This window comes from Lynx canadensis, chromosome A3 (assembly GCF_007474595.2).
Source record: "Lynx canadensis isolate LIC74 chromosome A3, mLynCan4.pri.v2, whole genome shotgun sequence".
In the NCBI taxonomy this organism is placed as follows: Eukaryota; Metazoa; Chordata; class Mammalia; order Carnivora; family Felidae; genus Lynx; species Lynx canadensis.
In genome coordinates, this window is record NC_044305.1 from 102,515,397 (window position 1) to 102,532,180 (window position 16,784).

At 36.8% G+C, this 16,784-nt stretch overlaps 1 protein-coding gene across 1 annotated transcript in view; it reads right to left on the reverse strand.

Annotated features, from left to right (window-relative positions):
* ZC3H6 (zinc finger CCCH-type containing 6) overlaps positions 1–16,784 on the reverse strand; it is a 75,059-nt gene that overhangs the window by 10,490 nt on the left and 47,785 nt on the right. The window contains 10 exon segments of the mRNA XM_030311130.1: positions 767–1,000; positions 1,556–2,052; positions 3,342–3,595; positions 4,479–4,588; positions 9,234–9,302; positions 9,305–9,343; positions 10,180–10,204; positions 10,206–10,249; positions 10,252–10,297; positions 16,037–16,170. Coding sequence (XP_030166990.1) covers positions 767–1,000; positions 1,556–2,052; positions 3,342–3,595; positions 4,479–4,588; positions 9,234–9,302; positions 9,305–9,343; positions 10,180–10,204; positions 10,206–10,249; positions 10,252–10,297; positions 16,037–16,170 — 1,452 coding nt within the window.

The window sequence follows — 16,784 nt, forward strand, 5'->3', positions numbered from 1 at the left end:
TCATAAAAATTTGATGCTTTAAGCTTTCTCTCCTTAACTGAATTAACTAATTGCTATACACTTATCAATATCAAAACCACTAGGGTAAACTTGGTGTCTCCACATAATCTTTAAAAAAATTTTTTTTAAATAATGTTTTTATTTATTTTTTGAGACAGAGAGAGACAGAGCATAGCAGGAGAGGGGCAGAGAGAGAGAGACACACACAGAATCTGAAGCAGGCTCCAGGCTCTGAGCTGTCAGCACAGAGCCTGACGTGGGGCTCAAACTCATGGACTGTGAGATCATGACCTGAGCCGAAGTTGGACGTTTAACCGACTGAGCCACCCAGGCGCCCCTCCACATAATCTTTTATATTAAAAGGAATACTCCTTCATAATATAGTAGAACCTGAAATACACAGCCTGTGCCCATAAAAACTTCTCTAATAACTAAGTCATTTTAAACTTGGGCTAGAAGTCAAACTTCCTGAACTGGAAGATGTCCTGTTTCTGTTCTATTTCTTTCTTCCAAACACAGGACTTATTAGCAAGTCTGCTCAGCCAGGCCTCATACTATAGCTTCAGATCAAACCCTTTGCAATTAATTATTAAAGCATGTATGGCCCTGGAAACCACAATCAATTCCAAGCAGATAGGAGCTACGAGGTAAATTGGAAATAGAATAGATAGTTTAGAGGAACTCCTTTTCCAAGTTTTAACCTATTCAAGACCGTTTCAGGAACCAAGTAATCCAAAGTAAGATGCTATCACAGCACCTGACACACCTTCTTCCTTGCTTGGTGCCCTCTGAGGTTGGGTGCTGCTTGGTTCATCTTCTTCTTGGTATTTCTGAGTAAGTCTCACAAAAAGAGCTCTCTGCACTGCAGGAAGGAGACCTGGTGCAGGCAGGGGGCCGTGGCCCATCGTGTTGCTGCTGCCGTCAGATCCACCACCCCGGTTTGGGGAATCTTGAACAACCGGAGGCTGATGCTGAGCAAATTCAACATGCCACATGCCATCTATACACATAACACAGAAAGACACAGATGCGAATTTAGCACAGAACTCCTCTAGAGGGCACCACAGTGAGTTATAACAAATTGAAGCTCTAATACTAAGTACATTTGATTACCAAATTATTATGTGATTGTAAATGTTTTTTAAAACTATCTAAAGTTCTGGTGTAACCAATGTTTGGTTAAATTTAAAACATATTTTATGGTTTTGGGGGCACCTGGGTAGCTCAGTTCGTTAAGTGGCCAACCTGATTTCGGCTCAGGCCATGATCTTGTGGTTCATGAGATCGAGCCCAGTGTGGGGCTCTGTGCTGACAGGGCAGAGCCTGCTTGGGATTCTCTCTCTCCCTCTCTCTCTGTCCAACTTCATTTGTGCTCTCATGCATGCTCTCTCTCTCTCAAAATAAACTTAAAAAAAAAACAAACATGTTTATGGTTTCAATTTCATTACATTTTACTTAGCTTTATTTAAAACATACATTCTTATGTTTTTAATGAAAGATAGATAACTCCAAAGATTTTAAATTAAAAATGAGTTATTTTAAAAGGAAAACTTACCACCAGAGTTATTGGGTGGCTGGAAATTATGTACAACATGCTGTGAATAGTAATTATCATAAAACTCGGCTGGGTTTTGTACGGACTCGTAACTGGTGTTGAGCTGCATTTCACCAGTACTTTGCAGGTATGACGAACTTGGAGAACAGTGATTCTCTCTAGGTACTTTCATCATGTGTTCTGGAAAGCCTGGGCAATGGTAAGCACCACTCATACTTGGTGGTGTCAAAGGTGGATCTGGTTGAACAAGTACTCCAGCTTGACTGTGAGGACCTAAAATTCCAGGTGGACCAGGTGGCAAAGGTGGGCTGTGCGGCACAGCTGCACACGGATGATGTCCGGGGGAGCCTGGGTGCATCACAGGACTATTATGTCCCTGAGACATATTGGGTCCAGGACCTGGACTTGATCCAGAACTATAGATATGTTGAGGATGTGGACTGCCTTCCTGAAATTGTGGTCCTGGTGGTGAGGCACTATTATAAAATGCTGGTGGCCTGTAGACAGAAGGAATATTTCTTAGCTCAAAGAAAGAGGCAAGTAAGAATGTTACATTTTTAAGTAAGTATTGGTTGAATGTGCTTTTCTATATCAGAACGTGTTTTTAAGAAGCAGTTTATTCCATATTATCTCCAAGTGAAAACACCAATACATGCATCTTGCTTTCATTTTCAGCTCACAGTCTTAACTGCCACTCACTATCACCTGTTCTAAAACTTACTCAGAGATATTTTGAAAAATACAGAAAAGTACAAAAATAAGTAAGAATCACCTCTAATCCCACCACCCAACGATAAATTTTTCTTTATCAGTTCTCTCCTAGTCTAGGCATACACAGATCTTTTTTAATACATAATGAAATTAAAATTATACTACATAAACATACAACTTTTCAATTTCTGATTGATTGCTGGTGGCATATAAAAAGACCTTTAGGTTTTGACTATTGTTCTTCTTTCTGGATATCTTACTAATTTAACTACTATTTCTAATAGTTTTGGCAGTTGGTTCCTTCAGGATTACTGAGGAAAACTGCCCAAATAATGGCCTGTCTCTCCAGGCCATTTTATATCTTTATATCTATTATATCTTTCTCTTTTTGCATTGACGAGGATCTGATCTACAGTATTAGCCAACAGTGCACATACCTGTCTTCTTCTTGACCTTAATAGAAATAATTTTAATGGTTCACATTAACTATGATGTTTCTTATAGAGTTCTTGTTCCTCATTTGCTGACATCTCACTGTTAGGGATCCCTGAGTGTTCAGGGTTAAAAGAACAATCAACAATAGGACTTAAGGCCCAGGTGCACAGACCCTGTGGTGTGGGTAGCAAGGCTGGAATGGTGGTGTTAGAAAATGCAGATCTGGATCCAGCTTATCCAGAGATTTTTCTCTACTAGCCCAAGGAAATATTTCTCTAAAAGAACTAAATATTCTTAAGCCATGCTAATGCCACTATCTGAAGGTGTTATCAGTATCCATGCAGCCTCCTAACAAATTGGGAGAAATATCAATTCATCCACCTGGCAGTGCCCTTCCGGATGGATTACTGTGTGGAGAGGTTTCTGAAGCTGTGTTAAGGATTCCATAGAGAAAAGCATGGATGGCATGCAGTGGAGGGTGGGGACAAAGAGAAAGTAGGAAGTAGCAATTGGGGTGAATGCCAGGTATCTGCTATCTCTACTTAAGTTTAATTATATGATTACCGTGGAATACAAGTTAGTTTCTTAATAAGAATTTTTAGGAGCAAAAATGATATCACTAAAAAAAATTTTAACTTACTTCTTCCCAATCTTATGTGCTAAATCCACAGTAGGTTTCACAACTATTTCAAAAAGAGATGGGATTTTCTTGAAATCATCGGAGAGATCTGTCTGAAAATCATCTTCAGGATCAGAAAAGGGAAAATGCTCTGGTGGGGTTGGCAGAAGCCCAACTCCTGGAGGTGGTTTGGGAAGAGGAGTTATGCCCCGTTTTCTAAGTTCTTCTAATTCTCTTTCATCTTCATTTGTGGCTTCTTCTTCAGTGTTCAACACCTAAAAATAATTGGCAAAGATTACTATTTCAACACAAGCTTTCTTCCTTACATTTAAAATTTTTTCAATGTTTATTTTTGAAAGAGAGTCAGAGAGAGAGAAAGAAAGACAGGGACGAGTGCAAATGAGGGAGGGGCAGAGAGAGAAGGACAGAGGATCCAAAACAGGCTCTATGCTGACAGCAAGAGAGCCAACATGGGGATTGAACTCACAAACCATGAGGTCATGACCCCAGCCAAAGGTGGATGCTCAACCGACTGAGCCACCCAGGCACCCCTCTTCCTTACATTTAAAAACTGTGAACACTTCAATAAACTAGTTTTGATATTAGAAAATTATCATTTTAAAGTTAAAATGGATCAGAGAGAGAAAACTCATTTTTGATAATGAGATTCAAAATGGTAAAGGATATTTCTCAAAGTACATTAGCTTTTTAATAGCAGAACAAGAGTAAGAAAAGATTCTTAATTCCTAGCCCAATATTTCTGCTTTTCTAACACACTACATTAAAAAAATTTTTTTTTAATATTTACTTTTGAGAGAGACAGAGACACAGACAGAGCATGAGCAGAAGAGGGCAGAGAGAGACGGAGACACAGAATCCGAAGCAGGCTCCAGGCTCTGAGTTGTCAGCACAGGGCCCGATGCGGGGCTTGAAACCACAGACCGTGAGATCATGACCTGAGCCAAAGTCGGACACTTAACTGAATGAGCCACCCAGGAGCCCCTTTAACACACTACGTTAATGGATTAAAACCTAAAATAGCAAACCCTTGATTTCTCAGGAGGGCTTTATGAAATGTAATTTGTAAAACATGATTCAAGTCAAATGAATTTGTGGTGAGACCTAACAAATAACTGAAGTGCAAAAGACAGTACTTACTTTGTCCAAAAGTTTCTTTGTTTCTTTAGTCAGATCATCATGGGAAAATTTACAATTGTCTCCTTGGTAACATTTCGCTCCACTGTGATAGAACTTACATGGAAATTCATGTAAATAAAAATATTAAGGAATAAACCAAGTAAAATCAAACCCCAATATTTTTAAACCACAAAACATAACTGTGCTGAGTCAATCATATCATACTAAATTTTCTACAATCATGTCAGATTAGACTACTTAATTTTTTATTTTAAGATTAAGTATTTTAATTTTTTTTTCAACGTTTATTATTTATTTTTGGGACAGAGAGAGACAGAGCATGAATGGGGGAGGGGCAGAGAGAGAGGGAGACACAGAATCGGAAACAGGCTCCAGGCTCTGAGCCATCAGCCCAGAGCCTGACGCGGGGCTCGAACTCACGGACCGCGAGATCGTGACCTGGCTGAAGTCGGACGCTTAACCGACTGCGCCACCCAGGCGCCCCTAAGATTAAGTATTTTAATTAGGCTGCAAACATTCAAAAATTTTAAATCTTTCTTACTATATTAAACTAGAAATTTTTTAAAGAAAAAATACTTACAATTGTTATAGCTAATACTATAGTATTCTAGTTATGTAAGTCCTGTAATTTTCCATAATAAAAATATTATATAAAACAAATTTTGTAGCAAGAGCTTATATCTATGAAGAAAACAAAAGGACTTGATATGTCATGTTAAAGTCAAATATCCCAACATGAAAACTATAAGCAAATCATTCTCATGATTTTGGAGACAAACCTCAAACTTCTAAAGAAAATACTAAATCCGTAAGTTTACTAAAAAAATATACCACTTGTGTTTATGTTCAGGGAGTTCCTGAGTGGTTTTAGCATATTTATTACTATAATCATTACACTGACAAGATCAAGAGAGAGAAATCATATGATCATCTCAGCAGATACAAAAGGCAAATGCTAAAATTCAAAATCTTTTTTCGACTTAAAATAAAAATAAAAACCTCTTAGTAAAATAAGAACACAGTTACTTAACTTGATTTAAAAAATCTTGGGGCGCCTGGGTGGCGCAGTCGGTTAAGCGTCCGACTTCAGCCAGGTCACGATCTCGCGGTCCGGGAGTTCGAGCCCCGCGTCGGGCTCTGGGCTGATGGCTCAGAGCCTGGAGCCTGTTTCCGATTCTGTGTCTCCCTCTCTCTCTGCCCCTCCCCCGTTCATGCTCTGTCTCTCTCTGTCCCAAAAATAAATAAACGTTGAAAAAAAAAAAAAAAAAAAAATCTTAGGGACACCTCAGTTGGTTAAGTGTCCGACTTCGGCTCAAGTCATGATCTCACAGTCTGTGAGTTTGAGCCTGCATCAGGCTCTGTGCTGACAGCTCAGAGCCTGGAGCCTGCTTTGGATTCTGTGCCTTCCTCTCTCTGCCCCCCCCCCCCCCCGCTCTCTCTCTCTTTCTCTCAAAAATAAATAAACATAAAAAAATGTATCTTAGAACTATAGTCACAAGGGGTGCCTGGCTGACTCAGTCGATGGAGTATGGGTACCTCAATCTCAGGGTTCTATTGTTGAGCCCCACATTAGGTGTTAGAATTCACTTAAAAATAAAATCTTAAAAACAAAAACAAACAAATAAAAACCTACAGCCACAAGCCAAAGCAAAAAAGCACGATCATTAAAACACGTATTATGTCTGTCACAATCACTACTGTTGAACATCATGCTGGAAGTGTAGCCAATATAATGAAAATTAAGAAGCTTAGGGGCGCCTGGGTGGCGCAGTCGGTTAAGCGTCCGACTTCAGCCAGGTCAAGATCTCACAGTCCGTGAGTTCGAGCCCCGCGTCAGGCTCTGGGCTGATGGCTCAGAGCCTGGAGCCTGTTTCCGATTCTGTGTCTCCCCCTCTCTGCCCCCCCCCCCCCCCCACCGTTCATGCTCTGTCTCTCTCTGTCCCAAAAATAAATAAACGTTGAAAAAAAAAATTTAAAGAAGCTTAAATGTGATAAAAGAAGTAATTATTATTATTTACAGATGACATAACCCTATGGGGAAAATGTAAGAATAGGCTGAAAGCTTTTATTTCAATAACGTGTTTGGTTTCTAAAGAAATATGCCAAATCTTAAAAAGATTTCCTTTTCTTGAGTAAGTCAAATTTATTATAACATTTTGATAGAGAAAGGAGGATTATTTGTCCTTCTACATATCAAATATACTATTATAGAGGGGAAAAATCAAACAGCACAATGTGTAATAGTAGTATAGAGGTAGATCTGGTCAAGATGCCATTTTAAATCAGTGAAGATGAGACAATAAGTGTAACCATCTGGAAAAAAAATAAGGTCCTTACTGCACATCACACATTAAAAAATAATCCGTATCAACTAAAGGTATAAATATTAAATTAAAAAAAATACAACCTTAACAACCATAGCTGGATAACGTTTTTGTAAAAAATTATGTGTAAAAATATATACATATATACATCCAGTCATACATACATACCTCAGCATGGAAAAAAAATCTTAAAGGCTTCACACCATATTGTTAGCATGGTTATCCATGAAGAGTGAGATTACTTAGGATTAAAAAAAGTCAACTTGAAAATTATCAAACATGTACCAAAGTAGAGAGAAAATGAGCTCCCTCCTGCTGGCCATGTAGGTTCAACAATTTTCATCATTTGGTATTCTGTGAGATCTTTATCACTCCTATACTCTCTTCTCGACTCTCCCCACAAACACTGGAGTATATGAAACACAGCACATTCCAAATACATTACATCAGAAAATGTTTCCAAATTTATTTCAAATGGATAAGGAATATTTTTCTTAGCAATCACAACCTTACCATCAATCTAAAAAAATTAACGCATTAATTTCATGTGATACTGTCAATACACAAATTTTCCAGACTGTTTCCAAAAAATGTCTTTTTATAACTGCTTTATTCACATCAGGATCCAAACATGATCCATAAATTGCATCCAGTTAATAGACCTCTCAAATTTCCTTTATTGATCTCTAGAAGTTCTCCTTGATTTTTGCATCATTTGTTAATTTTACTATTTGTCAATAGATGGTGTTTAAACACTCTGTACTGCATCGTATTAGGAGGCATTTAACGTATAGTTGGCTTTTTTTAGTGAGGTTAAGACCAAGCAGTCAGCCCCAGTGCTGTCAGCCCAATCTACCAATTATAAAGTTGCTCACCAACATTTCACCTAATGAGTTTAGCAGCCATCAGTAATCACTGCCCAGACCAATTAGAAAAGGGTGAATTCACATGTAATTTTGCCAGAGCCTGCCAAGCTCCCATCTATAGGCGTGAACAATTTTGCATTCTTACCACAAAGTTGGAATGTCATCTGTTTTTTCACAGCCTTGCTAACAAACCTTGCTCTCACTTTTAATTTTTGCAAATCTGGAAGATACAAATGGTATCTCGACATACATTATATTATGAACAGGATGGAGCGTCTTTTTATAACATTTTGGGAACATCTGCATTTCTCTATGAATTATCTGTATGTCTTGCTCATTTTTCTTCTCAATTTTTAGAAACTCATGTATTAAGGCTGTTATCTCTCTGTAAGTGATGTAAGTTGCAAATAATTTTTCTCATTTTATTATTTATCTTTGGCTACAGAGGTCATATTTTTGTCATGCAAGTTTAAAAATTTTTGTGCAAATTTTCAATCTTTTATTGCTTCTGGATTTTAAGTCAGACTTGGGAAAGTTTTCTACTCTTCTGGATTATGAAGGAATCCATTCATAAAAATCATTTGATTTGTATGGTTTCACTTTTTATATTTAGCTCTATGATAAAAAGGGATTTTTTTACTTAATTTGTTAATATTATTTTTTGACCTACACAAGACTATTTTAAATTTTAGGTGGAAGAAATAAATGTGAGGATCTGTGAAATATCAGTTTGCTGGCAAGACAGAAATAATCACAGCAAAGCAACACAGACATTAGGGCAAACAGATCCATGGAGCCCAACAGAAAGTCCAGAACAAAACCAAAAACATACATGTAAACACTTCATCTATGATGAAGATGGAGTTTCAAATCAGGGAGGAAAGGCTCCATTAGTTATAAATGGTAATGAATAACCAGCAACATAATGGGGGGCAGTTAACATGGAAAGATTCATGAGATTTAGATATAGATAGACACAAAGATATAGATATATATAAATTTTTTTAAAAGAAGAATTATGTATAATGAAATACCAATTTGAGTGGGGACAGGAGTTACAATTTAAATGTATAGATATCCAAAGAGAAATAGGGAAGAATGTACTGTGTTTGTCACTGTGTGATAAGATTTGATGAGACTTCGGTTTTATAATGTTCAACAATAATAATTTAATACTTATATTCATAAGTAAAATAATTAAGTCATAGAATAAACAGTTTGCCAACTACTCCTTTAGGAAGTACAGTTGCTTGAAATACTTATAAGCTGAGTATATTAAATATAAAGTACCTTTAGTTCACAGATTTTCTTTTCCAAAGGGAAGTTATCTTATTTTCCTAAAGAATACCTCAGTTTGCCCTTTCGAAGCACAAAGGCTACCTAGACTTGGTTTATGTAATGTGCTATTTTAAATTTACAACCAAAGTAGCCTGTAGAGGTTGTACCTAGGATTTTTAAAAAACCTCAGTAATGTAAATAAATAAATAAATAAATAAATAAATAAATACCTCAGTAATGTTTTACAACCTCAATATTTTGGTTAACATATTTTTAATAAAGGATATTATGCATATAAATGCAGTTCTCTCCTTTGGTACAATATCCTTGTAAATAAAATTTGCAGATCTCTTTCTCTTCTCCAACTCTGCATCATGATCAATTTACATGATCTCCCTGTCACAAAAAGAAAAACAAAAAAAAGAGAGGAAAAAGAGAAACATGAATTTTCTCTATCGTATTTCATGGTAGAACTATGGACACATCTTCAGTCTTTAAATAACGAGCTAATAATAATTCAAACAATCCCTTGAATCCTTGCCCAAGACCGTGGATGTGGCCATGTACAGAGGCAGCACAGTGAGCGTGGCCTCAGAGGCTACTGCCTGGCTCTACCAGCACTCACCATTTCTAGCTGAGCTACTGTGGTCCACTTAATTAATCTCCTGGTTGGCCACGTTTAAAGTGGGGAAAATATGAGGTGCCTGGGTGGCTGAGTCAGTAAGACTCTTGGTTCCAGCTCAGGCCATCATCTCATGGTTTGTGAGACTGAACCTGCTTCAGGCTCTGAGCTGACAGCTCAGAGCCTGCTTGGGATTCTGTCTCCCTGTCTCTCTCTGCCCCTCCCCACTTACTCTCTCTCTCTCTCTCAAAAGAAATAAAAAAAAACTTAAAAAAATAATAATAAAATAAAGTGGGGAGAATAACAGTAACTACTTCATAGGTTTGCGTAAAGATTAAAACGTTAATATTAGTGATCCACTTTGAACAGTACTTGCCACATAGTCAGATTATGTGTTTGTTAAATAAAACCTGATTTAACAAAGTATATTACTGTCCCAGAATATAATTAAATGAGCTCTGTGGTACAGTATTTCCATGCAAGATACATTTCAAAGAAATAGCTTTATTACAACTATATGAGAAATGAAAAACCTAATCACCCCCAAAAGACTAAATTTTAAAGATTATTTTGGAAGTTAAAATGACTCATGAGATATCACTATAAATTTACCTTAATACATCTCCCTTCCAGAAAAGTATTTACAGATTTGTTTTCCTTTGTGTTCCACTGTGTGCTGATAATGAATTCCTGAGTCATAACCTTCCATTTCTTTCGCTGGTTTATATACTGTGAGAAAAAAACAATTCATTTGAATACAACATACAAATATAAAGGTATTAAAATGGATAGTCAAATGGATGAGAAAGCAGTGTAATTACAACCTAAAGTGGCCAAGACTGGACATTCAGCATGCTATCATTATTTGGATTTATGTTTCTAATACACTGCTTATTGCTACTAGTGGTTCAAATAACCCTATTTCTATTTTAATGAGGATGTACAACTACTTTTTAAAGATAAAAAGCTTGCAAAATTAACAATAATACTCAGTGTGGCAAAGGTATGATAAAGTGTGCACTCTCATATTATTCTTGATAGCTATGTTATAAAAGACTTATAATATCCATATTGTTAGGACACAGAATTTGTACTTTTCAGGAGTATTCTGAGGGAATCATCAGGGAGGCACACATATATTTATTCACAAAATAACTACTGCAGAATTACTTACATGATAAAACAACAAACAAACAAAAATCTAGAAATACCCTACACATCCCAGATAAGAAGACCAGTTAAATACCTATCACTGGTAGACTACTATGTAATCATTAAAACTGATGAGATGGAGGGGCGCCTGTGTGGCTCAGCTGGTTAAGTGTCGACATCAGCTCAGGTCATGGTCTCACAGTCTGTGAGTTCGAGCCTCATGTCAGGCTCTGTGCTGGACAGCTCAGAGCCTGGAGCCTGCTTCAGATTCTGTGTCTCCCTCTCTCTTGCCCCTCCCTGCTCATGCTCTGTATCTCTCTGTCTCAAAAAATAAATAAAAACTGGGGCGCCCTGGGTGGCGCAGTCGGTTAAGCGTCCCGACTTCAGCCAGGTCACGATCTCGCGGTCCATGAGTTCGAGCCCGCGTCGGGCTCTGGCCTGATGGCTCGGAGCCTGGAGCCTGTTTTCGATTCTGTGTCTACCTCTCTCTCTGCCCCTCCCCCGTTCATGCTCTGTCTCTCTCTGTCCCAAAATAAATACGTTGAAAAAAAAAAAATTAAAAAAAAATAAATAATAAATAAAAATAAATAAATAAAAACATTAAAAAAATTTTAAAAACTGATGAGATGGAGAGACAATTTGGGGACATAAATGTTCATAGGGGTGTCTGGGTGGCTCAGTTGGTTAAGCGTCCCACTCTTAATGTCAGCTTGCATCATGGTATTGCTGTACATGGGATAGAGCCCTGCATTCTCTCTGCACTGGCAGCATGGAGCCTGCTTGGGATTCTCTCCCTCCCTCTTTCTCTCCCTCTTTCTCTGCCCCTTGTACACTCTCGCTCTCTCAAAATTGATAGACATTTAAAAAAAGAAAGAAAGAAAATGCACATAATACTTTACTAAGTGAAAAACTGATCCCAATTTTATAATAAAAAAAGACTGAAGAATAAAAAAGAAAAAAGACTAAAAGAATATACCCCCACATTTAAGAGTATATGTCTCTAGGTGTACTCCTAAAAAAATTAGAGATTTTTTGAATTATGTTTGTACTTCCTTTAAGCAAAAGAGAAAGGATATATTTCCTTTAGCTTTTAAATTAAAAAACAAAACAAAACAGAAAGAAATGTATTGTAGAAAATCTCACAGCCCTACATGTTTCCTTAGTTCTCCTTTAACCCCTATTCAACTTTTTTTTTTTTTCCCTATTCAACTTTCGCTAGGAGTACAAGATTGATTTGTTAACAAGAGTATGATGCTTAGCCATGCTAAGGACTTAAGATTCATGAACTCTATAAAACAACGCTATTTTGGGGCGCCTGGGTGGCGCAGTTGGTTAAGCGTCCGACTTCAGCCAGGTCACGATCTTGCGGTCCGTGAGTTCGAGCCCCGCGTCAGGCTCTGGGCTGATGGCTCAGAGCCTGGAGCCTGTTTCTGATTCTGTGTCTCCCTCTCTCTCTGCCCCTCCCCCCGTTCATGCTCTGTCTCTCTCTGTCTCAAAAATAAATAAACGTTAAAAAAAAAATTAAAAAAAAAAAAAAAAAAAGCAACGCTATTTTTCAAACACCCGGTATGCACCATGCTTGGCATACAGAAGTCAATAGCTACTTGCTCTTATAATTTGATTTGTTTCCCTTTCCCTCAGTTTGCTGGAGATGGAGAACAAAACACAACCTACTGGAAATAGGAGATTTCCAGCAAACACTTGAGGCAAGAGATGGCTAGACTGAAATCTGATCCTCAGCACTTGCATTTGAAATATGCTTTACTGTAGGAATTCTTGGGGGAAAAAAGTACAAAAATACCAAGAAAACAGACAATCCTATAGGTTCTTTTAAAAAATAAGAGCATAATCAAATTGCCCCAGGGAAACGCAATGAAATTGCTTATAATATACTATGACAGAACCATTTAAACTGTCTTAAATTTATGTAGATTTGACTCACAAACATTTTCTATTTCTAGGTTCACTTAGAACAAGTAGATATAAATGACCAGCTCATATATGCCTTCTCTACAAAGAATCGTGGCTATAATAAAATAGGAAGCCAAGGAGAATGCATTACACAAAATCAATGGGCCAGTTTGAAGAATATAACTCTGAAATTAAAAAGTAAAAAATTAGGTAATCACCAAAAAAACCCACCCAAACACCCTGAAAAACACACCAAGTTGCACCTTTATTTCATTAATAACTCATTCTATGTTACTTTCTAATGATATGCCTCATTGTTGTAATAGAGGATAGTGGTTTTTTCCGTTTTGTTCTTTAGTTTGGTAAAAAAGTAGAAAGTATCTCAGTATCCATAACTGTGAGAAATCTAATTATAATCATGATATTCCAGAAAATCTAACTTTAACAATAAAATTTTAGGACAAAATAAAGTGCCTAGAAGATCTGATCTTTTACGTCTGAATCTACAGAAGCAACATGAATGTCCTCTACCCTTAAAGATCACTTGTAATGTAAGAGCTGGAAGAATCAGTCATCTAGTTTGGCACCCTCACTGGACAAGTATAGAAACTGAAGATTAGAGAAATTAGTGACTTGCCAAGGGTCATATGGTGAGTGAGCAGGCAGGTTAGATAGAACTCTCTGCACTGTATCACATTACCTCTAAGAAAACACAATTCAAGAAAAGAGGAAGAGAAAGGAAAAATGGAGGGAGAGGGAGAAAACTAAACTATCTACTTGGTTATTTTAAAATTTACTCTAGAAGATGTATTACACTGGTATAAGGAAAACAAGCATAAATATTTTTTAAATATATAAAGAAGAGGAAATGAAAGGATCTACCAGTAAAATAATATATGTTTACAGAAAATTTAACAGCTGTTATAAAGACAAAAAAATTTAGATGCTTTATGGCTAACAGAATAAATAAGTCTTTCAAATCCATCAAAAATTTGCTTGTTCTGTGACTACCCTTGAGTTTTCAAGACTGTGTGAACATACAAGTATCTGTGAGTTTATCTGGCTTTAGGAAGATCTTACACTCCTTGGAAAGGATGGATCTATATTGGCCACTTTACCATGTTCACTCTATCCTGAATAGGTCTCCCCTAGACTACTCCCAAACATAAGCTACATGCTTGGGCTCTGGCACTCTCCTGGCTGTTTCTGGAATAAGAAGAAATCTCTCTTGACAGCCAATAAACTGAAACAGTTGATAACATTTTAACCTTAATAAACAAAAGGAAAAATATTCTAAATCTGATTAATGTAAAAGAAAGAATTTATTCTGATTTTCTATACCATGATAAAGCATCTTTTAGTTGCAGTCCAGATCAGTAAACACCAAAATGTCAGTGCTTGGGGTGCCTGGGTGGCTCAGTCAGTTAAGCGTCTAACAATGGCTCAGGTCATCTCAAGGTTTGTGAGTTCAAGCCCTGGGTCAGGCTCTGTACTCACAGCTTGGGCAGAGCCTGGGGCCTACTTCATATTCTGTCTCCCCTCTCTCTGACCCTCCCCGCTCACGCTCTGTCTCTCTCTCAAAAATAAACAAACACTGAAAAACAAAAAACAAAAAAAATAATATGTCAGTGCTTGAAGGGCTCCTTAGAGTTAATTTAATTCCATACTTTCATTTTACAGATTAAGCAAATTGAAACTCAGAGACAGGTAGTAACTTGTTCAAAGCCACACTTTCTTGGAAGCTAATTTTTTTTTTTCCAGGTATAGCATGTAGGTATTGGTTATAGGAGAAAACTTACTGTAGAAAGTATTCACATTAATTTAGTCTAGGGAAAGCAGCACATTCTAGGGGAGTCTAGGAAGATGGATAGACAGGTTATAATTACTCAGAAATTCCAAGCTTGTTTCCAAAGCTGCTATTCCATGGAACAGTGAGTGGTTCAGTGAATGTTAATAAATGTGGGTGGGGTGAAGGAGTGAGTTTAGGGTTAAGTAAAATTTGAAAACAGTGGATTGAACAAAGTAAAACAGGATTTTTTTATATCTAACTTGCAAGGAGCCTTTAATACATTAAAAAATTTTTTTTTAACATTTATTTATTTTTGAGACAGAGAGACAGAGCATGAATGGGGGAGGGGCAGAGAGAGAGGGAGACACAGAATCCAAAGCAGGCTCCAGGCTCTGAGCTGTCAGCACAGAGCCTGACGCAGGGTTAGAACCCATGGACCATGAGATCATGACCTGAGCCGAAGTCGGACGCTCAACCGACTGAGCCACCCAGGTGCCCCAAGGAGCCTTTAATACATTAATGTTAACTGAGAACATCAGTGGTAGAGTGGTATGTGTTGGGTTTCACTAATTTACCTGGGCCTGAACTTCTTTTTTTTTTTAGCTCATACTTATTAACATCTCCCTAAATAGTGTACTAACGAATACATATTAAGAAATCTGTGCCCATTATCTTTAAACCCAGACATCAGAAAACCAAGCATTTTCAAATTACAATACATTGCTATCACTTTGTTCCCACTTAAGGTTGCAGCTTTTAATAATCTACCCTTGCTCTGTATAATCCAATCAATCTTACTGGAACAGTGACAGAATACTGAAATTGGGCCACTTTAATCCAGAGTTGCCAAAAGGCTGAAATGTACATGTTCAGAGTTCAATTCAACACATATTTATTCAATATCTACCAAACACAAGGTACACAAATTCATCTTTCCAACCATTTATATCTCTTTTCCTCTCTTTCAATGCTTTCAGTTTTACTAAGTTAATTTACCACTACAGTATCTCCCTTCTTATCAGCCCTGCTACATATTAAGCTATTAGCATTTTAGTTCCATTTGCATCTGGGGAAAATGACTCCTAGGAAAGGAAAATACAGCAGAGAACTAATCGACCATACATTTTTGTTTTCTGACATACCAATTTTATTTTATTTTATTTTATTTTTTTAAACTTTTTTTTTTTAACGTTTATTTATTTTTGGGACAGAGAGAGACAGAGCATGAACGGGGGAGGGGCAGAGAGAGAGGGAGACACAGAATCGGAAACAGGCTCCAGGCTCCGAGCCATCAGCCCAGAGCCTGACGCGGGGCTCGAACTCCCGGACCGCGAGATCGTGACCTGGCTGAAGTCAGACGCTTAACCGACTGCGCCACCCAGGCGCCCCGATACCAATTTTATTTTAAGGTGCTTTCAAACACATCCATTTTATTTCAAGGTGACCTAAATTTGCATCTCTATACTTGTATCATGACTATTAAAACAATTCTTTAATTATTTTTTTAAGAATCTGTTTAAACTCATTTGATCTTAGCTAGAGAATTTTCATTTACTAGGAAAGTAGCATTACAATCACAGTGATTTCTCTGCAGCCAAATAGGTTAAAACTAGTACCTCTTGAAAGTCATCCATTCCTGAAAAAATATTAGGCCCTTTATTGGTTCTTCCCCCACGGTCTTTGCGTTTGATTTTCTTCGGCAAACCACGTCCACGACCAACATTAAAACTTTTAACCCTCTGTTCAATACCTAAAAGAGTTAAAATGTACTTCAAATATTACAGAAAAACAACGCAACTGTCAATCTATTAGCTTATAAGGAACAGCATATTTTTAAATAGTATATAATATACAGTGTCTTTTTCTTTCTCTCTAGATTCAATGAAAAATATTAATTAAGTTTTTCCATTTTACTTTCTGGGTATTGCTTTTCATTTTTTTCTTTTTAAGGGATGTTAATGATAATAAGAAAGCAAGGCACAATACACATGACTAGAGAAGTTAAATCTAGTTTTGTTCTTTTTAATTTTCCTTAGAATAAGAAAACAGTTTTTCAGAGAATTAAACATTATATTCATCCCTAAGGAAGACATTATAGATAGTTGATTAACTTGACCAAATTGAGTTTCTAGTGATAATTTTGAATAGATATCACATATATTTCCAAGTAAAATTTACTTGTCTTACTTTTTAAAAACTTGGTATTAAAAGTATCTAAAATTACCAAAATTAAACATTAGGATAGAATACAGAGTATTTCTCATTTTACCAAAGTCCCATAGAACTAATATTTTCTTACGTATTACGTGATCTTAAACCTACAAAACAGCAATAAATATATGAAAAAAATGTTTTTATCAAAAA